The sequence below is a fragment of the Fukomys damarensis genome, unplaced genomic scaffold (assembly GCF_012274545.1).
Source record: "Fukomys damarensis isolate Sample0158 unplaced genomic scaffold, DMR_v1.0_HiC HiC_scaffold_18, whole genome shotgun sequence".
In the NCBI taxonomy this organism is placed as follows: Eukaryota; Metazoa; Chordata; class Mammalia; order Rodentia; family Bathyergidae; genus Fukomys; species Fukomys damarensis.
The window spans coordinates 42,643,718-42,668,342 of record NW_022900930.1 but is presented as its reverse complement, the minus strand read 5'-3'; the positions used below and the strand labels follow the sequence as shown (position 1 = coordinate 42,668,342).

Below are 24,625 nucleotides of genomic sequence, written 5' to 3'. Positions count from 1 at the left end.
ACTGTTCTCCCCTACACTAATTAGCCCCGGGTACTAGGACTTTTGAGTCATTGTCATTTGTTTTTCTGGTATTTCTATATCCTCCGCTGTGTTGACTGTCATTCTTGCTGAAGGTCCTGCCTGCTCTTGTGAGCTTCCTTCTGTCACCCTCTCACCTTTGCTGGTTTCCCAAGGTATAGAAAATCAAATAACTGAGCATTAGCATTATGCATGCACTAGAAGCCACAGGGCTTTCCATGGAGAGAGAAGGGGTTTTCTTTGGAGTAAAAGATCTGTTTTAGTGTACAAATTTCACACTGCCTCTCTGGGCGGCTTGGCAGTCTGCCAGATGAGTGACCTACAAATGTGCTGTAACCGTGAAGCCCTTTTAGATTAAAAAATATATTTTAAGATGACTTTGGAAAGGGGACAAGAGAGCATAGGAAGTCTTTTTGGAATTAGACCTTGCCATTAAGAGGGACTGGGATTGTGGAGCCCTGAAGATTCTTGTATTTTTCTGCAGAATGACCATGTTCTCATTGTCCCCAGCTCCCCAGGGTGTGCCGTCCCAACATAATCTTACCCTGACTTCTGTCACAGAATGTGGGTTCAGGGACTTGGATGAGGATGGTTTGGGCATCCTTGGGTGGGACTGTGGCACCAACAGGGAAGGGTGACCGAGAATGAGGCTGCTGTGCTGGACCGTGGTGGCCCGCACATCAGCAGTGGTCACAGTAACACCTGTCCCAATGGGGCCCCTGGGGGGCCAGGTAGGAATGCTGCACCACGAGGCTTCACCTTACAGAAGGAGAAAGTGTGGGCCGGGGATTTACCTCAGTGGTTCTGCTGCCTGCCTGGCAAGCGTAACGTCGCGAGTTTAGTCCCTGGTACCCCCCACCCCCCCAAAAAAAGGGGAGGAAGAGTGCGCTGAGTGTTGGGGCCAGAAGGGGACACAAGGGGACATTGCCCTGGGCCATAATTCTGGGGTCCTGTCCTGGGTCTGCACCCCTCTCACTGTGAAAACCTCAGGTTATGTATGATCTTGAGGCTTGTTCCTTTATCTGACAGAAAAGGGGTGAAGTTAAAGAGTACCCCTTTTTTTCATTGAGTTTATTAGTACGTGTTAGGTATACAGTAGAGTTACATTCCTCATTGGGATCTTGTACCTTTTCATGGCAGGTCTTGGTTCTCTCTTTTTCCCATTCCTCTCCTCCCTTCATCCCCTCCTCCCTCCCCTATTTACAAAGACTTTGTTTCCATTTTTTCCTTTTCTCATATTTTTTCTTTTTCCTTATTTCCTTCCCCCTACCCTTCCCACTTCCCCTACACCTTTAAGAGTACCCATTTTAAATTGTGTGCTTCAAGAATGATGGTTTCTCTTATTTCAGGAATTTGGGGGAAAGAAGAGGGAGCCAGGGGCTTAGAGCATTAATAATAAAGTTCTTGCCACCCAAGCAAGGTAGAAAAGCCGAGGGCTTTGCATTTAGTTGTCATTTTGTGTGTCTTGTGATTCTGGAAGTTTGCACGAGGATCTGCAGCCTGTGCGTATGTTTGTGTGTGTGTGTGTGTGTGTGTGTGTGTGTGTGTGTGTGTGAGAGAGAGAGAGAGAGAGAGAGAGAGAGAGAGAGAGAGAAATGACGAGGAAGGGAGGTGCGGGCTCCAGGTTGGTGCTGGAGGGACTAAGCTTCCCACTGGGCCTTGCAATGCAAGGCTCACACTCCCCCAGCTGTGGAGCAAGATGGCAGCTGAGAAGGGGAACTGGGCTGGGCTGCTTCCTTTTCTTGGCAGCAGCAGCGGCAGCGTCTGTGTGGGGTGGGAGATGGCTCACTGGTCTCTAAGGTCCCTTCTTGTCCTGAGAACCCAGGGCATAGCCTTTATAGCCCCTCCTGCTCCTGCCAGGAGAGGCTCTGGGGATGGATCCTGCTACCCTCCATCCTACTTGGGCTCTCGAGTGCATCCTTGGGCCCACAACTTTTCTGTGTAAGCCCAGGAACACAGGGGTCAGGCCAGCTTTGGAGGGGCAGGTGGTGGCCTCTTAATGCTCCTGGAATGTAAGAGCAGAAAGGAGAGAATCATGCTATGGTGACTTCACTCAGGGCCACACAGCCCACCGGGGCCCACTGGGGGAAGGGCAGCCTCAGTGTGTGGGTTTCTGGGCTGCACATGTGCTCACACGGGGGCTCCTGAGTGAGCTGGTGTGGGAGGCCTGTGAGAGGGGTTTTCCAGCGAGCAAATGTGGATTTGTCAGCCGGTCTCCTAGACGGGTTTCTGAGTCGTGGGTGCTGCTTCTCTAAGGAAATTGCCAGCTTTTTAGTAATACAGCCATGCACTGCTTTACAGTGGGAACAGGCTCTGAGAAGTGTGTCCCTAGGTGGCCTTGTCACTGTACAAATGTCAGAACGCACTTATACAGACGAAGATGGCCATGATGTCATGGGTGATGGGATCTTAGGGGACCACACAGGCAAGACGTGGTTGACGGAAGCATCGTTGTGCAGCACAGGACATGACAAAGCCCAGATTCTCTGGTTGCAAAAAAAGAAAAAGAGAATCTGTAAGGAGCAGGAAGGGCAGTGGCCTCTTGGGCCCCAGTCTTATCTTCTGGAGCCTTTTTCCATTGGGATGTGGCTCACAGACAACCACGCCACACCCCATGGCCGTGCAGACGAGGGGCAGCCCTGCTCCCCTCTAGGGCTTAGGCTCCTTTGGAAATTCCCGCCCATTCCATGGTACAACTGGGACCAGGCTGCGAGGTTTGTCATTGCTGTGCAAAGCTCAGGGGACAAGGAGAGAGGCACAGAGAGGAATGTGCTGTGTCTGGCCTGGCTTGCTGTCTGGGGCTGGCAGGTCCCATCCTGTCCCGGTCTCGATCTGCCTTGTGTGGTGGGCCCTGCTGGGGAACCTACCGTCTGTTAGATACTTTGGTGCCTAGGTCTCAGCAGAGGCTGCTAAGGGGACCTGCCTCACTGTACAGTAACCCTAAGGTGTCAGTGATCGAGCTGTCATGTGTTTGGTCCTGTGCCACCATGTTAGGACGTCATGCCCACACTTACATGTTCTTTACAGCCCTTTGTGGTGGGCACTCTCATGTCTCTATGTTCAGATAAGGAAACAGGACCAGAGATTTTTAAGGACCCCCCCAAGGTCACATGGCTAATAAGATATAGCAAAACTGGAACCAACACTAGCCCCATAGGCTGTTTTCACCATCTCTCTGTCTCCCTAAATGTGCTCCATGGACCCCATACTTCAACCAGGGGTGGTGCTTAATAAATAAAATGCTCCAGAGCCCTTCTTGAGGCCTGAGGAAATGGAGCCTCTGGAAATGGGGGCCAGGGATCTAGTTTTTCCCTGGCTCCCTGGGAAATGTAGGCAGCACACCCTGTCTAGCACTGGGGCCCATACCCTGGAACCAGCCTGCCTGTACAGTGGCCCGGAGGGCAACTTCTGGGCCAGAGAGACCAGTATCCACCATCTGCTGTGATGAGCTTACCTGCGACGTCGTCGTGGCTCCGCACGCTCTAGGTCTCTGCTGCTGGTAGATGGAGCGTGCCTGGGTTGGAGGGCAGCCTGATTCACCTGCCCTGTCCATGTGTGAGCATCCATAAACTCCCTTTATCATCCAGCTGGCATTTTTATTATTAAAACAGTCCCCTGTTTGTTTATCCTTGGGGAAATAATCAAACTGTTTTCCATGAGTCCAGACAGTCTCTGGAAATAGCATATCATTGCAGAAGATCACTGTGGCATGAAAAGAACAGACGGGTTGGCCCAACACTCAAAGACTGAGAAAGGCCCAGCATGGAGGCTGCTGTGTGCAGCCAGACAGCCCCTGCTGTCCTGCCTGACCGCTATCATAGCCAGTTGGCCACCACACGCGGCATCCAGCCTTGGCTCTCTAAGGGTCAGGCTGAGTATCCTAGCCCCATGGCGGGAGGATGGGAATCTGGGAACTGAGTGCGTGTGGCTCTTCTCCACCTGCCTCCTGCATGTAGCTGGGCTGGGATGAAGCAGTGCCCAGGTATGGAGTGTGCTGCTGGGCCCCACAACACAAGGAGGAGTGTGAACTTGATTCCTGAGGGCATCGCTGCAGGGTACAGGCCTGGGAACCTGGTACTGTGGGGCCTGGTCCTCTCCACCAGGGAAGCCCTCAGGATCCGCCCAGTGAAGAAACAAGGGAGCCCCCTCCCAACTCTATGGAGACTTGAAACTCTGATCTTGGAGGAGTGACCACCCAGGCTGGATACACAGGGTTCAGTCTGCATCTGAGTCAAGCTGAGGTGGGGGAGTGAGGTGAAACAAACGCTGGCTGGACTTTGGAAGGGGTGGATGAGGGAGGGCAGTTACTTGAACAGTGTCTCCCTAAATTTCATGTCCATCTGGAACTTCAGAATGTGTCCTTATTTGGAAACAGGGTTTTTGCAGATAGAATCAGTTAAGGTGAGATTATACTGCATTAGGCTGAATCCAACAACTGGTATCCTTATGAGGAGAAGCAAGGACACAGAGACCCACGGAAAACCCCTGTGACAATGGGCACAGAGATGGAAATGAGGCTGCCACAAGCCAGGGGATGCTGGCATCACCAGAAGTAGGCAGAAGCAGGAAGGAGCTGCTCTGGGGGCCTTCAAAGGGAGCTTGTCCCCCTGACACTGTGATCTCTGACCTGCAGTCTCAGGGTTGGGAGAGAAGTTTCCATCACTTGTAAGCCAGCCTGTTTGTGGTAGTGTGTTAGGGTCTCTCTAAGAAAGTAATATACTGAGGCAAGACCTCCTGTACTTCTCCCAGCAAGTTGGCCCTCCAAGGCCAGTGGGGCCTGAAAAACTTCATGACATTATGACTCCAGGAGGTGTGCAGGCTGAGCTCAGATGGGCAGGAGCTGTTGGACTGGGAAAGGCTCAGGAGGGCTTTAGAAGACAGGGTGCCAGCATGGATGGAGTGGGACGGTGACTAGGCAGTGACTGGCTGGAGAAACACCAATTTGGAGGGCAGAGACCAAGAGTGGTAGGCTGGAAGTGTGGACACAGGGTTGACTTTCTAGGGGAGGCCTCAGCATTCAAGGTCAGGCAGTCCTGGCTCTGTCTTTGTGATCCTCACCCCATCTTGTTGTCTTGACTTGGATTCTGTTGCTCCCACTACCCCCATCCAGAGGGGGATGCTCCATCTATACTGGAACAGCCTTGACCTTGCTCCACAGACACCTGGGTTCAAGTCCAGCCCAGCACTTGCCTATCACTCAGCTGCTCTAGGCCTCAGCTTCCTTCTCTGTAACGTGGCGAATGTTGGGCTACCTGTCTGTCTCATGGTCCTTCTGAGGACTAAATGCATTAATGCTTTTAGGAGTGCTGAGCAGACACACAGTAAACACTCCAAATTGTTAGCTATGATTGTTTATTATTAGTTTGGTTGGTCTTTTAGTAAATGCAAAGGCAGAACTAAAGGAAATAATTATAGAAAACATAAACAGCATAAAAATACTGGTTTGCAAAGTACAAGTCTCAGCCTGAGCGTCTGGGCTGGCTCAGGATGTTGGTGGCACTCCCCCGCCTGGCACTGGGCACTGGGCTTCTGTGCAGGGCTTCTGCCCTGGCCCCCTTGCCCACCTCTTCAGTTTCCTGTCCCTGTCCACAGCAGCCCATATCTTTGTAGTCAGAACTGGTCCTCAGTTACTACTCCTTGTTTGAGGTTTGTTTTGGGAGGAGCTCCAGTGTCTCTTTTGGGATGGACCGGTACTAGTCTTTGAGCCTTTTCATACTTCAGACTGGCTGTGCTTTGAAAATGGACACTTGGGTAGGACCTTGTTCTCTGCATCCATCGCCACCTTTCTCTGCTCCCTTTCAAAACAGGATCAGTCAGGAGGCATGGAGGGAAGGGTTTTGAGGTCTGTGGTATGAGGGTGAACGGGATGAAGTCCCAGCCTGGAGAGGCAACAGTCGGGGATTTGCGCTAGGGTCCTGCCTCCACTGTGGTCCTGTTGAGACCTTGTCAGGATATCAGATGGGTCCCACAGGAACTCCCACCAGGAGGGGCCCGCTGCATGAAACAGTGACATGTTTGCCTATATTTGAATCTGGTTGGATGGTCACGGAGGGAGGGTGACTTTTGCATCCCTCCCAACTCTTGAATGCTCCTGAGATGTGATTACTCTTGCTTTTGTGTAAGTTCTTTCTGTGTACATGGACTTAGTCATTGTCTTGGGTTACTGGTCCTTCATTAAACATCAGACTTCACCCCTTTCAAGTTCTTTGCTTATAGATCACCAGCCATCTGATTCTGAATTATCTTTCCAGTTTGCCTCCTAGTTTAGGAGGACTCTGTTTAAGGCTAAAGACGGTATGTCTGTGAGCATTGCTTGCAGACCTACTACTGCATACTACTGTATGAATTAGATATTGGCTATACAGCTGGTCTACCTTCCTTATTGCCACAGATTAACATATATCAACTCATTGCACTCCATGCCAGAGCAATGGAAGGTGGAATCTTCTCTTGATTTCTGACATCCTCATCTCCAGCAACATCTGAATGAAATTCAGGTTGCCTGTGAGAAGATCTGGTATTCCTCTAGAGAGCCAGCAAGAAAGATCACCAAGCAAAACTAGGCCCCTCAGGGAAGACCATTAATGACAGGTACTTCCTGTGCAAGAGGCAGAAGTGTTGTCCTTGGGATTGGGGTCAGAGGCCATCTGTTTCCTTGCTTTATCTTTCTCTCTATGGGCTCTGTGGTTCTGAGGGTGTGGTCCACTTGTGAACTTCAGTCCTTTTGTTTCTTGGGTCTGGGCTATGGTTTCTGGCTTTCCACCCACTCTGCCCCTTCAGCTTCTGTTTTTTTTTCCTGCCCTGTTTGGCTCCCTTCACAGGGGCTTTGTTTGTTGAGTCAGCCCCTGCCTTCTGCTACCTGCAGGGGACTTCACCTTGGCCGATGTTCTAAAATAATACGCCTGAATCTTGTTCAGATGCTGCTCATAAAGGTGGGATTAAGGAACTGGAATTGTTTTATAGTTCCATGTCCTGTGGTAGTAAGGCCAACTCCCTTCCCTCACCACTGGGGAGAGGACTCATTGAGCAGATGTGGGGACCTATCTCAGCCCTCAGTGTTCCCCTGGGAGCATAAAGCTTTCCAAGTGGGCCTGGGGAGCCCTGCCCTTTCACGCCCTTTCATTTCCTTCTGTTCTTTCCACCTCCTCCTGCACTCGGCTGGAGCCCAGTACCTGGAAGGGAGCCTGTTCATGCATCCCGACCCTTTGGGTAACTTCTCAATTCTACCTCCTAACCCCCCTGCTGGTTCCATTTCTTCTCTACAGTGTCATTGGCCTTGCCAGCCTCCTTCTCTTCCTGGACCTGCCCTTGCCTTTTTGTCTCCACTAATAAGGTTTTCTTCCTTCTGTATCTTGTAGTCCTGTGTCCAGTCCCCCATCCCTTGAGCCTGAATTTTGGCAGAGTCTTGAAGGGTATGTGTGAGGAACCAGGTAGAAGATGTGAAGGACTTTGCTCAGTGCCCCAATCGGCTGGCATGAAAATAAGTGCACTCAAATACTTAATGAGCAAACTAAAAGGCTCCTTGCTCTTTCTTGCTTGGTGTCATGTTGTCATACAGCTTTTGCATCCTTTTTTTCCCTGCCCCACGAGAATTGTCTGCCGGGACACTGTACCTTCTCCTCAGCTGAAGCCGAGGCTCCAGTTCAAATTCTCAGAAGCTCCAGGGTCGCAGTGCTCAGTTTCTTCATAGTAGATGTTTCCACCCACGGGTAAGTGACTAATCCAGTGGGACCCTGTGACAAGTTGCTCCCTGGCCTCTGCTGCATCCCCTCTGCATGGGGAAGCTGTGGTGGAAGCTGGCCCAATGCCAGACTAGGTCCATGCACCCAGTGCTGTGCGGTGCGTGCCCAGCCACAGCTAAGAGCCTCTCTCCCTGGCCCACCAGCCTGGTGTCCAGCCCTGTGATGTCAGAAGGAGACCCAGCATTGTCACTTGCCTTGCAGTTGGGGAGTAGAAGCAGAGTCAGGGCTTGGGGATGAAGATTTTCAACACGAGAGGTGTGTGTCCTTGTCCAGATGGCAGGGCCTTGACCTGGGTGTGTGTGTGGGATTGTATGTGAGAGAGCTTACTGTGTGCAGGTGCGATGAAGAGCCCATGTTCCTTCTGCTCTGCAAACCGCATTCCATGTGCCTGACCTCACACCGACAGGTTGGAACCCCTCAGTTTATAGATTTTATTTTTTAAAGCCCTTTTTGTAAAACACTAACCTCAGCGAAGGGGAAAGAAGGAAGAAAAAGAAAAAAAGCTGAGTTCAGCAGCTGCAGCTTGCTGTATTTTTCATCTTGCATCAGCAAGTTGGGACCACAAATAATCTGGTCTTCTATGCTCCAGCGATGCTGCCACTTAAGACTATCCTTCCATGGGCAGCACGTTCCTGGAGCTGGCAGGCTCCCCTGCCTGGGTTCCCGGCTCCAGGGTTCGAGTGGGTGGGCAGAGCAAGGGGTCCACGTGGGAGGGCGAACACGGAGTGGAGAAAGCGCTGGCCAGCAAGCGGGTGGGTAATTAATTTCTGAATGGCTTCTGGAATCAGCTAAACATTTCCTTTTAACCAGTTTCTCCAGCCTCATATCCTTTGTTAGTTCAGGAAAAAATGTCATTTATAATGGATGGTGCCTTGATAAATTGCTCTGAGAAGCACAGCGTTCTCATTAGTCTATATAATGAGAAAGACTCCTAGTGGTGACATAGCTGCCCAGATATTTGCCTGATAGGAAAAATATTCATGTGCGCAGTTCCAGAAGGCTTGGAAGGGAAGGCAGTGGGGAGGGGGCTGAAGGCCTAAGGCCCCCTGTATTTTCTCGGAGCAGAGGCCAACCAACCATCCCTGCTCCTTCCTACTTCCTGTTGGGTCCCGGCTGCAGTGCACTGGCTGCTCTGTGCTCTGCCCACCTGTCCCTTTGCTTCTGCTCCAGCTCCTGCACTGGGAGCTTGTCTGTCTAGCCAAGCAAAGAAGAGGATCAGGGTACAGTGGAACTGTCATGTTCTCCTTTTATTTTCCTTAAGAAGAAAAATACTAAAGCTGTATCTAGTACATTCTAATTTCAGAAATGCTTTAGCTTATGTGGTTACATTTAGTCCCCAAATATCTTCTGTGTGTGTCACAGCCACCTAGACACTGAGAGATGCAGTAATATTGCCAGGGTTTATGGTTTGTAAGCAGCAGATGTTTTGACCCCAGTACTCTGCTCCGTCACTGGCTACTTTTGCCCTCCTGCTTGTTGGAGAGCGGACGCTTTATCCAGCCTTTCTCCATAGGGACACATTGGCTTCTCTTTTGTAGGTCCCTAAGGCACTTCTTCATGTTAAGAGTGGTGCTTAAGGATGTGTGTTAATTCTTGAAGGCCGCTTGGGCCTCCTTAACGAATGGCTATTACCAGAGACGGTAGAGAGACTTTTCTGAGTCTTAACAGCCACTATGCAGAATCAGAGGAAGGGAGAAACACAAACCCACTGGAGGGCATTTTGGTGTTGGTTTACCTTGGTTCCCAAGTAAATTTAACATTGACATGATTTTCTGTGCCCTTAGCTGGCAATCTGCCTCTGATTTAAGTTTTCAAGAGGAGGTGTTGGGAGAGTTCTCAGGTCCTCTGCTGTTTAGAGGATGCTCTTCTTGCTTCCACATTTATCCATCTATCCATTCATTCTTCCACCCACCCACCCACTCACACTATCTCTGTTCATCCATCCACCCGCCCACTCATCCTCCACCCATCTGCTCATCCTTGCATCCATCCATCTATCCGTCTATCCATCTGTCCATCCATCCACTCACCTGTCCATTCATCCATTTTTTCCCTCTATTTCTCCACTCAGTGACTTGTGTGTCAGGAACTTTTTTGGACCTTGAAGATTCAAACATGGACAATATGATTTCTGTCCTGGAGGAACTCATAGTGGGGTAAACCAATATGCAAAATACAAATTATGATGATACAAGTGCAGTGATTGGGTGTGAAATATGTTCAGAGTTGGGCAAGACATTCAGGGGAGGTTTTCTGGAAGATATGTTACTTGACCTGGGTTTAGAACTGGAAGACGTTTCAAGAAGGACATAGTTAGAGCAGTGAAGGACCATGAGCCATGAAGGAGAAGGAAACATCATGGTTGGGGAGTATGTGTGGTCAGTGTTGCTACAAGGGTCTGGACTAGGAGAGAGGAGGAGGAGTTGAGATGAGGTAATAGAGATTGGCAGTGTCCCCATTACCAGTGGGGGTCAGGATGGCAAATGATGGCCTGTCAGGGGAGTTAGCTTAGAAATGCAACGCCGAGGCTAGCATGCCAGGTGCAGTCTTTAGGCACTGTATGGGAATCTCCATTGCTCTTCCCAGAACCTGTTAACTCCTTTATGTGGGTGAGGGCGCTCTGCTAAAAAAGAGTGAGTACATTGTCCAAGGTTGTACCCTTTGTGACTGGTGGGACTGGAGTTTGAATCCAAGTGCCTGGGATTTTGCTCATAACCATCTTGCTGTTCTGCCTCTCCAGTTGCTCAGCAATTTAGGTGAAGCATCAAGCTCTGGACTTTTCTCTGCATGTTATGTTTCACGGCCTGTCATTTGCTATAAAAAGCTGTCTGGATTGTTGTAACACTGTGCCATGGAATAAAAGGGTTTGGATGGGTTGAAAAGACTGAGGGACACATTTTGTGGAGGTTGAAGGGAATATGCTGGGAATAACAAGGCTGAGGAAGAGTCTGGTCTTTGAGTAGGAGATCTGCAGAATGAGGAGTAGAAAGAATAAGGCTGGAAGTGCTATGCTAGGCACAGGAACGAAGGTGGTGAGACTTCAGCTGTAAGAGTCTCGTGACCTAGGAAGGCCCTTTGGGAGGGGGAGCAGGTAGGACCACCTGCTGCCCCTTACTGAAGGGGGGTAGATGTGAGCAGTAGGCTCTGCAGCAGGAGGGAGGGAAGAGGTGGGGAGGGAGAGAAAGAAACTAACCTCACACCACCAGCAAGAACCATATCAGCATTCAGAGAAAGTTGAAAGGAATCTTTCAGCTGGCTGGCTACCTAGCTCAAGGCTAACCACACTCTTAACACAATAATAAGTCAATCCTCACTGAATAATTAAATAGAGAGCCTTCATAAGTATTGACTTAATGTGACAGCAAGTCTATAGTGACTTGGGGTTTGCTTATGTAAACACAATCTCTTGTTCAGCTTACTTAGCAGTTCAATGAAATAGAACAGTCCTTCAATTAAAATCAAATGATGCATACATTTAATTCTTTTCTCCTCTTGGTAATAAAAGGCTTGGAACAAAGGTGAAGGGATGGGGAAAAAAGGGGTCTGTTTTTGAAGGACATGAGGGAAAGTGTCTAATGATATTCTCTTGCAGAAGGAAATGGCCTTGGCTCCCATCTTGGCCCTGGGGGGAGATCCTGGGGGCTTAGGTTGGTTTTTAGTCCACGACTCTCCTCCAGAGCAGTCCTGGGCCTACCACTGTGTTGGATATGTTGGTCTCTTGGTAGTGGCCTGGGTCTGCTCGACTGCTCTGTTCATCTGGCGTCCAGTGGCTCCAAATGCAGCCCTATTCCAGGCCAACATTTCTCCCATGATGCCTTCGTGGCTCACCTGGAGATGAGACGAGTATTCAGTGAGCTCCAGATTGGAATTGTATTGGGGTGGAATGGCACTCGGTGATCCCCTTGGGTGGGTCCAGAAGGAAAATAAGCCCCTTTCATTCTGTGGTTTCAGAATGCAGGAAGAAGGGCCTGGAGTAGCAGGCTGGGAAATGTGGGTGGCTTGGGATAGCCCGGTGGAAGGGAAAATCTGGCTTTGGAGCTTGGATTTGAACCTAAGTCTTCTCGCCTTGCTCCAGCCATGTTGAGTTAACCAGTCTAAGCTTCCATTTCTTTGTCTGTAAAATAAGGGCAGTCATACCCATGGGGAAAATTATTGTCAGGGTAGCTTGGGGCAATATTAGTGAAAGCACTTGGTGTGGCACTCTTTTAACAAGGGAGGTGCTTATTATCACCTCCGTTTTGCAGAGAGGAAACTGATGTCTCATTCAATTACCTACCCAAGGGGACACTGCTAGTGAGTAGCTGAGACAAGGTTTGAACCCAGTGGGGGTGACATCAGAAATTAAACATCATGACCGGACATGCTTCTGTGGAAGGGGTTGGGAGGGAGCTCGGGGTTCTTGAACTCAGGGCCTCTGAGGAGGGAGATCAAGCATTTCTACTTGTAGGTAGGCCCTGAGTTCTGTGTCGTGCCCAGAAGGTCTCGGTGGCCCCTTTCCAGGGTTGGCCCCAGACCTTTCTCCACCCTGTAGCTCACAGGAATAGGGGCTGCTCAGGGGTGAGGAGCCAGGTCTCCCTTGAAATGGGGGCTTTTCTGTCTTGGCTTCTTTGTCTTGGGACGGAGTTAGTTGGATTCACTGATGCTTCCAGAACCAATAACATTTTCTCTAACCTGGGGCTTAGAAAAATCATTGTTCATAATAGCTCAGGATTCTCGAGGCCTCATTCAACCAAACTCCAAGAAATAATTGCAACCTTCAAGCAACTTTATTAAAAGAGAACGTAATGATCAGTGTCTTTCGTTAGCTTCTTTTGAAATTTCCTTTGGAGACTCTTTGATTCATAGCTTAACATTTTCCCCATTTCTAACCAGAGGGCATACATTGTACTAGCTCTTGCTTTTTAATCCCTTAACATGATTTCATGTTTAAATTCTCATATATCGACACAATTCACACCCTTGTCATTCTCAACAGTGATGTAGCTTTCCTTGGCATTGACATCTGTTTGAGCTGTTTGTCCCTAGGTAAACTGGGGAAAGAGAGTCCCAGGCAGGCCAGGACCGTCTTCCTGCTAGAATCTCATTGTCTGCTCTTCACATCTGTTTTCAGAGTTGCTCTTGTTGAAGCCCTCTTTATCTCCCAGTGCTTTTGCATGGCTTACACAGACTCTGGATTTGATTTTTGGCCTGTGACCTTTTCATAGTGTGTTTTTTTTCTGGTTACTTAGAACTTAGACAGAAGGTCATGTAATATTAGCAAGTAAAGCTGAGTTGTAGTAAAAAAATTTTTTTTTTGCTTTATATGACAGAGACAACTGGGTTAGGAAAAATAAAAAGGGAATCAATTAACTTACATAATAAAGTATACAAAGGGCAGGGGTGTATCACAACAATTGACACACAAATACGACCCTTTCCCCTTGTCTCCTCATTTTTTTTTTCCTCTCTGCAGCGTACTTCTTTGTGTGTTTCTATTGTGACCATGACACCGGAGCTACGGTCCTTATGTATCTGCCCTCATGTCTGGGTGTCTCATAAGTTGACAAAAGAAATGTTCTCCCTTGCCTGCTCCAGTAGGAAAACCTCAGACAAGGACTCCAGCTTGTGTTACTTCCTCATCCCTAGAATCTGATGATGGAGAGAAACGGTTCTGTGGCTGACTCAGCCTGGGTCAGCACCTACCTGGGCCGAGCAGTCTGTATATGGCCTTTATTAGAACTACCTGGCTCAAGGAGGATGTCCCTTTCTCCAGGTCATCCCTAGGGAAGTTGTTCTGGGCAGAGAGAATAAGTCCAGGAGAATAAGCAAGCCAGGAGGTGGCTGAGGGAGAGAGAGGATCACACTGTCCCTCATGAGGCTGGGGGGTGTCAGAAAGTAGCCAGGGGTTGGTGAAAGCCATGTTCCCTTTTCTCAGTGTCAAGAAACTCAACCACTGAACCATGCCCTCAACCACTGGAGGGGACATCAGAAATCCATTCTAGAGAGATTTAATTCTATTGATGCAGACTCCTCTGTTCCCATAAATTGTTCATGCAGCCTGTCCTGAGTTCTTTGCACTTCTAGGGGCCCTCACTCCTCTCCATGAAACATTCAAATGCCCTGTTCCTTTGCACTAGACTAGTGGCCGTTCTGTTTTCTTTGGCAGGAGTCTGGCCAGGGTGTTCTGGCTGTCAGTTTTGTGACTAAGAGATAAAGCCTGTCTGAATTACTGTGCCCTCATGGTAAAATATGTCTAATTTATAGGATTGTTCAGAAAATTAAATAGGATAACAGCTTTGGGAAGATGCATAGTAGGTTCTCAAAAGGTATAACTCCCCTTCCCCTTCCTTTTGACTTCTACTACCAATAGAAACCCATTTACTTTTATAGTAGCTGCACAGCAGGTACAGCCTGGTAAGTAGGAACTTTGGGAAGTTGACAGAGATGATGCCCATCTGCATCAGGCCACAAATCTCATGTGTTGGCCAGTATTTTCTGGGAGCTACTTGTCCCAATATTATTCTAAACCAGTCAAATTTTCGAAATGTATCTGGGAAGCTGTTTCCAGCCAGGGCCAAGGGAGGATTTCACTGATTTCACCTCGACTTATATCCAAGTGCAGCTGTGTGGCTCTGTGGGGACAGAAGTGTGTGTGTGTGTGTGTGTGTGTGTGTACAAATGTGTGCAGTCTATATATGTAACCACAAGCCTGCTGGGTCCATGGCTTGAAGCATTCCTTTCTTCCATGGCTGGGCTGTGAGTGGGGTGTTTAGATCTGAGAGCAGAAAGTGGCTCTGAAACCTGTGCAGGTCACCATTCTCTGAACCTGCAGCCTGTCTCGGAATCACCTTCAGGGCCTGCTAAAGTCTATTGTTGCCCCTGCCCCTGAAACTTTAAGTCTTGCACACTGGGGGTAGCGCCTTGAGAAGTTAAATTTCGGATAGTTCCCAGTTGCTGCTGATGCTGTTTGTCTGTGGACTGCCCTTTGAGAACTGCTGACCTAAAGGAAGTCGCTCCTCCCTCAAATCTGGTTGATTTCTGCTTGTGTGGGTTGATCTTTGTGTGCCTAGCTCTGCCCTTTTTCCTTTGGCTGGGGACCCCTCTGCTCATCAGACGGAATTGTCAGAGCTAAAAAAAATCCCAATGTAGGATGCCCAGTTAAGTTTGAATTCCAGATCCAGAAAACTGTTTAGCGTAAGTATGGCCTAGATGAACTTCTATTAAAAATTCATCATTGATTTGGAACTCAAACTAGCTGGATGTTCTGCATTTAATATGGTAACCTTTTCATCAAATTGGGGGTCAGGTGTCTTTCTCTCTCCTGCTGCTGCTTTCCTGTGATTGAATAGGCTGCAGCTGCTGGGGAAACAGGTCCAAAGGGGGCTTGCGCTGTTTGGACCAATCCACCTGCTGCCCTGGGCTCCCTTGGCAGTCTTGTCTCTGTCTCAGTGGGGAGGCACTTGGCTTGGTGCATTTTGGTTCTCTTGCTGGCTTCCTGTCTTTTCTCTTTCTGGTTATTTGTTTGCTGGTCTTCCTCTTATGCTTCCTTTATGCCATCTCTGTTCTGGAGCTCTTAGAGGCAGAAATCTGCAAAGTGATGGGACTGATCCAGGAAAGGCCTGTTCTTGGCAGTGCAAATGGAGTCCAAGAGGCCAGTGACCTTCCGATGTATGGGAGAAGAGTGACATCTGGCCGAGAGATGGTGTGGGCACACCAGCTGGCTGGCCATGTATTATGAAAGGGTAACATTTGCCTTGGAGAATGGTGCCTACCAGGAATGGGCTGGAGTATTCATGCAGTCGATTCCCATCGTGGTTGGAGTTGGAATGTGTCAAGGCCTTGAAGGAAATTGACACCATTTGGTCTCTGATGCTGACAGAGGGAGCCTGCTACTGTGCACTTAAATGCGCTTTTGAAAGGCAGAGAGAAACTTGAGCAATCAAAGACCTCCTGGAGACTTGGATGTGGCAACCTCCTAAATGGCTCCATTTGTCACTGGGCCTTGCCAAGGCTGCCTTGGTGCTGAGAATGGGAAGTGGATGAACAGAAGGCTAGCCCCTTTTCTTCCTTTCACTTTCCCCTTGCTGTCTGCTGGTCCAAGCGCACAGCCCCCTCCCTTCACTCAGAACCGTCTCCTCTCTGAGGCTTGGTGTGAGCCGTGGGCCTGCTGGGAAGGAAACAGGCCACAGTGCAGAGTCATGAGATGGCTTGGAGAAGGGGCTTTGTGCACATCGCCTGGCTTCCAGGGCCTTTGCTCCTCTTCCTGTGTCCTCAGGAAGGTGTGTGTGAGGCACGAGGGGGACAGAAGGCCAGGGTGTACCTGGATGCCAGCACCTGCCTCAGGCGTGGCCGTGACTCGAGAGGGAGCTCTCTTTCCTGATGTGCGCATGCTACTCTGGGTGGAACCTAGATTCATCGTGGCACAGTGAGAATGGGTTTTCCTTCTGTGGGAAACACTCGGAGAAGCTGTTTCCTCTTTGCACTTGGCAGTGGCAGGTACCATGCAGGGATAAGATGTGTGTGTTGAGAAGGAAGACAGAGATGATGCCCATCTGCATGGATGCCTGCTCTGTCCAGGCTCCCTCACATGCACTGTCGTTGGCTGTTTATCTCCGCAGCCCAGTGTGGGAGACAGGCAGACGCAGCCCTCACTCTTTGGTAACTGGTGTCATAGTCAGCTTCCCCATCGTTGGGACACAGCACCCAATATACACCACTTAAAGGGATTCAGTCCACGGTCAACTGCAAGACAGGAACGTCACAGCGGCAGAGTATAGTGAAGCAGAGCTGCTTAGCTCATGGTGGCTGGGGAGCAGAGCCAGGGAACAGTGCCAGAGAGAAGGGGTGAGGGACCACATATAGCTTCCAGAGTCATGCCTCTGTGACCCACCTAGACATACCCAGAAGTGTGCTTTAATCTTTCGTCCCCTGAGTGGCTCATGAGCCAGTCAAGTTGAGAGTCCACCTTAACCGTGGTAGTAGGGACACTGAGGACTAGAGACACAATAGGCCAGCCCAGAGTCACACAGCTGCAGCCAGGAACGGAGCATGAGCACATGACAGATGCTCCCTCCTCTCCTAGCAGCTGGACCAGCCCTCTCTCTGCTCATTGCTGAGCCCCTCTGAACGGCCCTCTTAGGGTCTGGGCTCTGTCCCGTGGCTTGTTTCCTGTGCTCCCACCTCTGTTCTTAATGCCTGGCCTCTCTGGGGCCCATCAGGGAAATATTCTGGATTCCCCAGAAGGGCTGCTGCCATGTTCTCCCTTGCACATGATCTGTTCCTTCCCTAGCCTGTGGAGCTGAAGACATTTTGAGAGATTCTGTGAATGATAAGCTAGCCAAGATCCTCTAGTTCTTGACCACAGAACCAGAAGGCTGCAAGGCAATGTTTGGAGCCCTTTTGGAGGCTTCCAACACATGAAGGTTGAGCTGGGGCTCTGAGGTCTGCCGTGGCAGGTACTTTGCTCCCCACACGTGAGCCAGCAGTGTTTCTTGGCTGTGGCCTGGACCCCACTGCTGGGGCTTCCTTTCTGACACTCTGTCACCATCCATGCCATTCCCATCTTTAGCCTATTGGTCCCATGGCGGGAGCAAGGATGACCGGATGTGGACCATCTCATCCCTGTCTGCAGGGGCTGCACCGACAGGGCTGTGTCCAGGCTTTGCTTGCTCACCTGCAGCCTTGCTCCATGACGACACCTGATTGCATCCCCTTGGCTCCTTCTGGAGGGAGATTTGGCCAAAACAAACAGTGTAGTCTTCAAAAGTGTTGTGTTATTTCCTGCAGCTTCTGTAACAAAAGTACCAGAAGCTGGACAGCTTGAAACAGAAATATGCTCTCTCACAGCTCCGGAGGCCAGAGCTCTGAAATCAAGGCAGGGCTGTGCTCTCTCGGAAACTCAGAATCTGTTTCATGCCTCTCTCTTAGCTTCTGGTGTCGTTGGCAATCCTTGGTGTTATCTGGCTTGCAGATGTGTCTGTCTGGTCTCCATTGTCACAAGGCGTTCTCTCTGTGTCTGTGTCCCTTCACTTATGAGGACCCCAGCCATTGACTTTGGGGCCCTCATCATCTACTGACCTCATCTTAACTTGAGTACATCTTCAGGGACCTTATTTCCAACAAGGCCGCTTTCACAGGTACCAGAGTTTCAGAGGACTTCAATATATTTTTGGAAGGGGCTCAGTTCAACTCACAGTAGATTTTATTTCGTTTGTGTCCAAATCCTATGTAGCTGTCAGTCTCCACTCTGGCTCAGCCCACTGTTAGGTCTCTAGAGATCCAGGACATAGGCAGAGACCACCTGTTCTTCCACCAACCTGCTGTGTTTCCCCCTTGCAGAGTGGGACAGACACTGGCTTTGATGGTCAAGGCCACATCCTATCCTGCAGAGGACAGGGAAGTGGCTGGAAATGCTGCTTTTCCTGTTTTGGGGCTGAGCGGTAAGAAGACAGAAGGTGCAGTAATGTGTGTGTGGGGGCAGAGATGACTATACCCTTCCTTCTTTCTTCCTGTGGCTGGTGATGTTGCCTTTACAGAGGTGCAAAGGGTCTGAAGGGACCTTAAGAGCTCAAGACGTGTGAGCTGTGGAGTCTGGCCGGAAGGGTATCTGCCGACTGCTGGAGTTCTGGGTTTCAGTCTTGGCTCCTCTGCTTTTGAGCTCAGTGTTCTTCACCTAATTTTAGCTTCTCTGGGGTTCAGTTTTCTCATCTGTCAACTGGGATAATAACAATTGCTTGTCAGACCTCACAGATTTTTGTGAAGATTAAAGGATAAAGGTGGATGTGAAGGCACCATTTTAAAAGTCATCGGGGTAAAATAATATAAACTTTACCAATTAAAAATGTATAACACAGTGGCATTAAGTGCAGTTGCATTGTCGGGCAGCCTTTATCATCACCCCAAGTGGGAAGGTACCATTGCAATGATAAACTAAGAGTACTTTCTATTCATTTGATAAATAAGGACGCTGAGTGCCTGGGGAGTAAGGGACTTGCTCATGGTCGCCAGTGAGTTAGGGCAGAGTGAGCTGAGCACTTCTGTCTCCGGATTCTCATGACTTTCCACCAGAGGCGTCACATGTCTGCAGAGGCGTTCTCCCTCTCAAAACCACCTTCAGGACTGTGAGCGAATGAATTTGTCCTGCTGGTGCCCTTGGGCCTGTGCAGTGGCGGGTCCTCTCCGTGGGTCCTGGAACCTTTCCTGCCAAGCCTGGGCTCTCTCCTCACTCAGTGTCTCTCAGCCTCTCGTCCCCCTGTCCCTGTGCATGTGCCTTTCTCAAACGGAACACAATTCCAGTGGAGAACCGGGGGAACTGAATTTGGGGTGAGCTTGGGGATTGCTTGTAAGGTCCCTTATGTGCCAAGAGCCTGGGCGAGGAGTCACTTGAGGGGCAGGAAGGAACGGGAGCCATCATGTGTTAGACTTGGGTGTCTGGTGCTCCCGGCGACATGCTCCGTCCAGCTCCTGGGCTGGAGACCAGGACAGATGTGGTCAGACAGCACCTGCCTTTCAGCAGCTCCTGGCCGAGTGGGAAGCACAGTGGTCATACTGCAGCGTTAGAGGGATGGGCAGTGGCCTGCTGTAGTCCCCAGGGGAGGACAAGGCTGGTGCTGCCCAAAGGGCCTGGGGAGGTGGTGGAAAGGTGGCAGGGGCTTTGCTCTGATGTGATACCCGAGAGCCAGGCAGGAATACCTGCAAGATGCCTCCAAAGCCTCTCCCCTCTCTGGGGCTGACTCCTTTGGGCCTCAGACAGATCCTGTGAAGGGGCTGGGGCAGGGATTACTGGGCCCATTTTTCAAGCTGGAAGAGCGATGTGTTGAAGACTCTGGCAAGGTCACCCAGCATTGTGGCCAAGCAGAGAGCAGAGTCCCGCTCTCCGGCCCTGGCTCAGGGCACTCAGCAAATCCAACTGAGTCCTTCTCACAGGAAGAGCCATTGAGAGTATACTACTGCTGTGCCTTTCTGGGTCCTTTCTGTCATTTGCCACTGGACTTTTCTGCCCTCAACTTGCTCACAGCTCAAGGCCCTCAACACTTGTCCCCCCATCCCAGCCCCGTCCTCTGTTCCCTCTTCCTGGTGTCCTCAACCCAGCCGGAGGATTTGGGCCCCCACACTGGGGCCGCAACACTGAACTCCTCTCCCTGGGTCTTCTCCTGACACAGGTCCCGGCTGGCAGACTTCCACGCCAACTGTCGAGCCTCCTACCGCACCCTCACCAGCTGCCCTGCTGACAATTACCAGGCGTGCCTGGGCTCCTACGCGGGCATGATTGGTAAGCTCCTGCCTGGTCTGCACTCGCCGAGACCTCTTGCTGCCCCATCACGGGGCAGGTGCCGTGGCTGCTGGGAGTCAAGCTGAGCTCAGCCTTGTCTGTGACAGATTCAGAGCTTTTGGGGAACCAACTCTTTATGAAGGAGGGAATTGGGGAAGGCCCCAGAGGCCTTTTAAGCCTTTGAGAATTAAAAAAAAAAAAAGCTGTCTGTTGCATGGTTCTGATATTTTAGGTCTTTACTTACTGGATTCTCCCTGCAGGGCTTACTAGTTAGGTATGGATGTCTCCATTTTACAGATGTGGAAGCTGAGGTGAGAGAAATTGAGTAGCTTGCCCAGGCTCACCCAGCTGGTAAACACTGGCCCTGGGGCCCAACACAGGATGGGTGCCTTCGTCTCGCTGACTGTAGAGCTAGACACTGCTTGTGGGTGAGGGCAGAATCAAGGGTGCAGTCTGGATGGGGCTGTGGGTCTTTCTTGCTGCCCTGGTGATGAGGAGCCTGGGGCCCTGAAGCCTTGGCCCTCTGCCCTCACAGATCCCGAGGTCCCTGGGATCATAGTGCGTGAGGATGGCGGGGAGCACTGTGTGAGTGTCGGAGGCAGGGGGCGCTTCCCGCCCTGTTGTGCCTGGTGTCTGGGGCCCAGAGGAAAGGCCCTCTTGCTCCTCTCTCCTTTCCTCCCTTTCTCTCTGCCCAGGGTTTGATATGACCCCCAACTACGTGGACTCCAGCCCCACCAGCGTCGTGGTGTCCCCCTGGTGCAGTTGTCGCGGCAGTGGGAACATGGAAGAGGAGTGTGAGAAGTTCCTGAGGGACTTCACCGAGAACCCGTGCCTCCGTGAGTCAGGGAGCCCTCTCCCCACCACAGGGGCCCTGGGCCCGCTGCTTCCCATCAGCTGCCTGGGAGGAGACCTGGACCTGCCTGCCGCGGCTACCTGCTGCTCTTTCTTTTCTGATGGCCACCGTGGGTGTTGTCTGCAGGAACCCTGGGTCTTGAGCTCTTGGAGAGTCACAGTGGAGCTGTCAGTGGACCTGCCTCAGTTTACCACCGGAGTCCATGAGCTTGTGTCAAGCCAAGGGCAATGGTTTCCATTATTCTGACAGCTTTAGCCAGGTTCTTTTGGAGATTGAGCCCTCCCGTCAGGCTCTCAGGCACCTGTTCCCTTTCATTTTAACAACTATTTTCCCAGGAATCTGTGACTTTTTATTTTTAATTTTTATTATTGTTATTATTATTATTTTTGGTACCGGGGATTGAACTTGGGTCCTCGCGCTTACAAGGCATGCGGCGGAACCACTGAGCTAAATCCCCAGCCCCTGTGACTTTTAAAAAAATAACTTCTCACCCAAAATCTGGAGAGAGGTGAGCCAAAGTCAGGCTCAGTCTGCTGTGAGCTTTGCAGTTGGACACCCCTTGCTGGACACTCCATCTGCAGGTCTCTTCCTTCTTTCTTTTCTTCTTCCTGTCCATCTGTCCATTCATCTTCCTTCCTTTCTGTTTGGCACTGGGAGAGGCCGAGGTTCTAGGGCCTGCCATTGAGGAGCATACAGTCCGGTGGAGGTAAACTGAGGGTTACCTGTGATCACAGTACAGGGTGAATAGGCTGAGGGTGGAGTTCGGCATGGGATTGTATTTGGTCCTGGCAGTTGAACTCAGGACACTGCGCTTGTGAGGCAGGCAGCAGAACCAGAGTTAAATCCCTAGCCCTGCATGGGATTCTTCAGGGGCTCAGGTGGGGACCCCACACCAGCCAGGAGGAGGGTGGCCCGAAGACTTCTCAGAGGCTGTACCCCTTGAAGATAGTCCGCACTGGTCATGGAAGAGGCAGGGAGCATATCCTGGCAGGCCACCGGCCCTGCAGAAGATGGGTTTGTTGAAGGAACTGCAGTGTACTTAGCCTTGCCACATACCATTGAAGATGACTGGGGTGACGGTTACCTGGACAGGTAGGGGGCATCCTCCTCTCGCAGACCTGAAGGCTTTGGATATTTGAGTCCTGCAGGTAGCATTGGTGATGGTACGATAAGATGCCAAAAAGGATGGCCGAAAAGATGCCAGCAGGTAATCTGCAAGGTTGTGGCATGGAGGTCACTGGGGCTAGGGATATGGTTCGGATGGGTGGCCCAATAAAAGAGTCCCATGAGAAAGCTGTAACTGATGCTCATGGGAGACAACAGTGATGACTGTGAACACAGCAGTGGGAACAGACGAGATGGAATGCAGGGATCTTTAGGAGGTGGCTTCAGTGGATTGCCAGTGGGTGGGTGGGCAGGCACCGTGGTGCAACCCTCTCCCGTCCCCCTGGGTTTCTGGCTTTGGGGACTCGGGTAGACAGAGGTGACACTTTCAGGATTGGCAATGTCGAGGAAGGAATTATTGGCAATGGCAGGAAGAGATGCCTAGTTCAGGTTTAGACAGGAGGATTTTGAAATGCATTTGGGATGTGCAGGTGAAGATGTCTCTGTAGGATTAAGTCTTAGGGACAGAGTTTAGTCTCAGAGGTCTGATGAATCGGCCCCCAGGGAATTAGTGCTAGTTGTCCCAGGAAAGTTGATGGTGTGGAGAGAGAGGAGGGATAGTCGTCTGCAGCCCTTGAAATACCAGCAGTGGGGACCTGGAAGCACTCAGTACAGCAAGCGAGTGGCACAGCCTGTGCTCATGGAGCTATGGGGAGAAGCTTTCCCAGCAGGGTCTGCAGCACTGATGGCCCTGGCACTCTTGGCACAGCCCCACCTCTCTCCTGGTTCCCACACTCCCTTCTTTCCCTCCTTTCCTCTGCTGTAATCCTCACCACGTACATTTTCTCCATTCTGGTTTATGTCTTTTTCACTTTGCTCCTGCTGTTTCCTCTCTAGATGTGAACTTCTGCAGGTCTGGAAAGGAGCCTCAGCAAGGTTAAATTCCACATGCTACTGTTTGTCCCCAGGTTCTGGGTTGTTCCAGGGAAAAGAGGTCAGGGAGGGGAGCTGGGGCAGAAGAGATGGAAGCGGGTCCTGATTTTTCCACGTGTGCCTGTTCCTCCATTCCCCCAGGGAATGCCATCCAGGCCTTTGGCAATGGCACAGATGTGAATGTGTCCCCCAAGAACCCCTCATTCCAGGCCACCCAGGCCCCTCGGGTGGAGAAGACTCCTTCTTTGCCAGATGACCTCAGTGACAGCACCAGCCTGGGAACCAGTGTCATCACCACTTGCACATCTGTCCAGGTGAGGCGAGTTCTATGGCTCGGGAACTGGAGCCAGGGTAGGCTGAGGGTCTGGGGAGGCACTGTGGTGTTAGGAGCCACATGAGATCCATAAAATGGGCCACGGAAGGGTGCTGAAGGTCCTTTAGGTCAGGGACCCGAGAGTAAGGGAGGAGCTGGTGGGGTTGTTCTTTGGTCATTTAGGATTTTGTCTTGCAAGTATGAAACACCTGTTGTAGCATGGTATTGTACTAGACACCACAGGGGTACAGAGTAATGTCATGTTTTTCATTTACCAGCCGCCTGCTAAGTGACAGGTAGTGTGCTAGCCAGTTCTCTTCCTGTCTCATTGAAATCCTACCCAATGAAGTATTACCATTCTTGTTTTTAGAGAGATTGGGTCACATATCCAAGATCACATAGCTGCTGTTGGTGGAATGCCATTTCAAACCTCTGTCTGACTCCAAAGCCCCTATAGTTCATCTGTTTGTCTGAGCATCCATCCATCCATCTACCCACCCACCCACCTACCTACTTATGCTGCACACGTTACATGCAAGATCTTTTGTGAGATCCTGGGGATACATTGGTGAGCGAGGACAGCACAGACTTGAGTTTGTGGTTCTGTGGTCTTTTTGAGGGTTAGACAATGAAATAAGCATCAGTCAGTGCCATGACGGGACATGTGGCACTATGGAGGTGCGGTCCAGGCTCCTGCTCAGCCTCTCATTCTGCTGAGCTGCCCTCCTATACCTTCATACCATGGGCTGTAGTAGGTTCTCTGTTGAAGAGCTTGGTTAGGCAGGCCATACATATATACACACACACACAAACACACACACACGCACACACGCTTGTGTACACATGCTGGAACCAAGAATTTAGGGCAGTATATAGGGGAGAGCAGAGAAGGGAGGGAGCAGAGACTGTGGGGGCCTGCAATGTGTCGGGGAGACACTGGGCTGGGCGTGTTCCAGCTCTTTTGAGTCACAGGCCTCTGGTTCCCCTTTCTGCCCCCTGCCTGGTGAGTCCTCCTCACATTTCCCCTCCAGGATTGTCTTTCTTGATCCTGTCTGTGCTAAACTGCCCTACTTTTGGGCTCCCACTTTGCCCTATTGTCATTGGAGCCCCATCATCTCTGCTCTCTTCCCTCCCGGGCCAGTGTCCCCAGAAGCCTGGGTGGCACCTCCCCTTCCATGTCGCTCTGCAGAACCAAGTGCACAAGGCCTGGTGTGGAGCAGGCGCACTGCCTAGGTTAGAGGAGAGAACAGAGTCCTCAGTTGCTTGGTTTGTTGGAACTTGCGGCTGTTGTTTCAAACAGGGTCTGGTACCTTCTCCACAGCTATGTGTCCAGTTCCTTGATCCCTCACAGATGCCCTCTGGGTGCATAGGGTGGGGAAAGGGCAGGGTGAAGTCTTTTTTTTTTTTTTTTT

The 24,625-nt window shown here is 50.6% G+C and overlaps 1 protein-coding gene across 3 annotated transcripts in view; it reads left to right on the top strand.

The window, feature by feature from the left end:
* Gfra2 (GDNF family receptor alpha 2) overlaps positions 1-24,625 on the top strand; it is a 93,068-nt gene that overhangs the window by 57,876 nt on the left and 10,567 nt on the right. For all 3 annotated transcript variants that reach the window (XM_010624547.2, XM_010624558.2, XM_010624554.2), the window contains 3 exons: positions 19,901-20,010; positions 20,706-20,846; positions 23,042-23,214. In XM_010624547.2, coding sequence (XP_010622849.2) covers positions 19,901-20,010; positions 20,706-20,846; positions 23,042-23,214 — 424 coding nt within the window. The remainder of the gene's footprint in view (positions 1-19,900; positions 20,011-20,705; positions 20,847-23,041; positions 23,215-24,625) is intronic.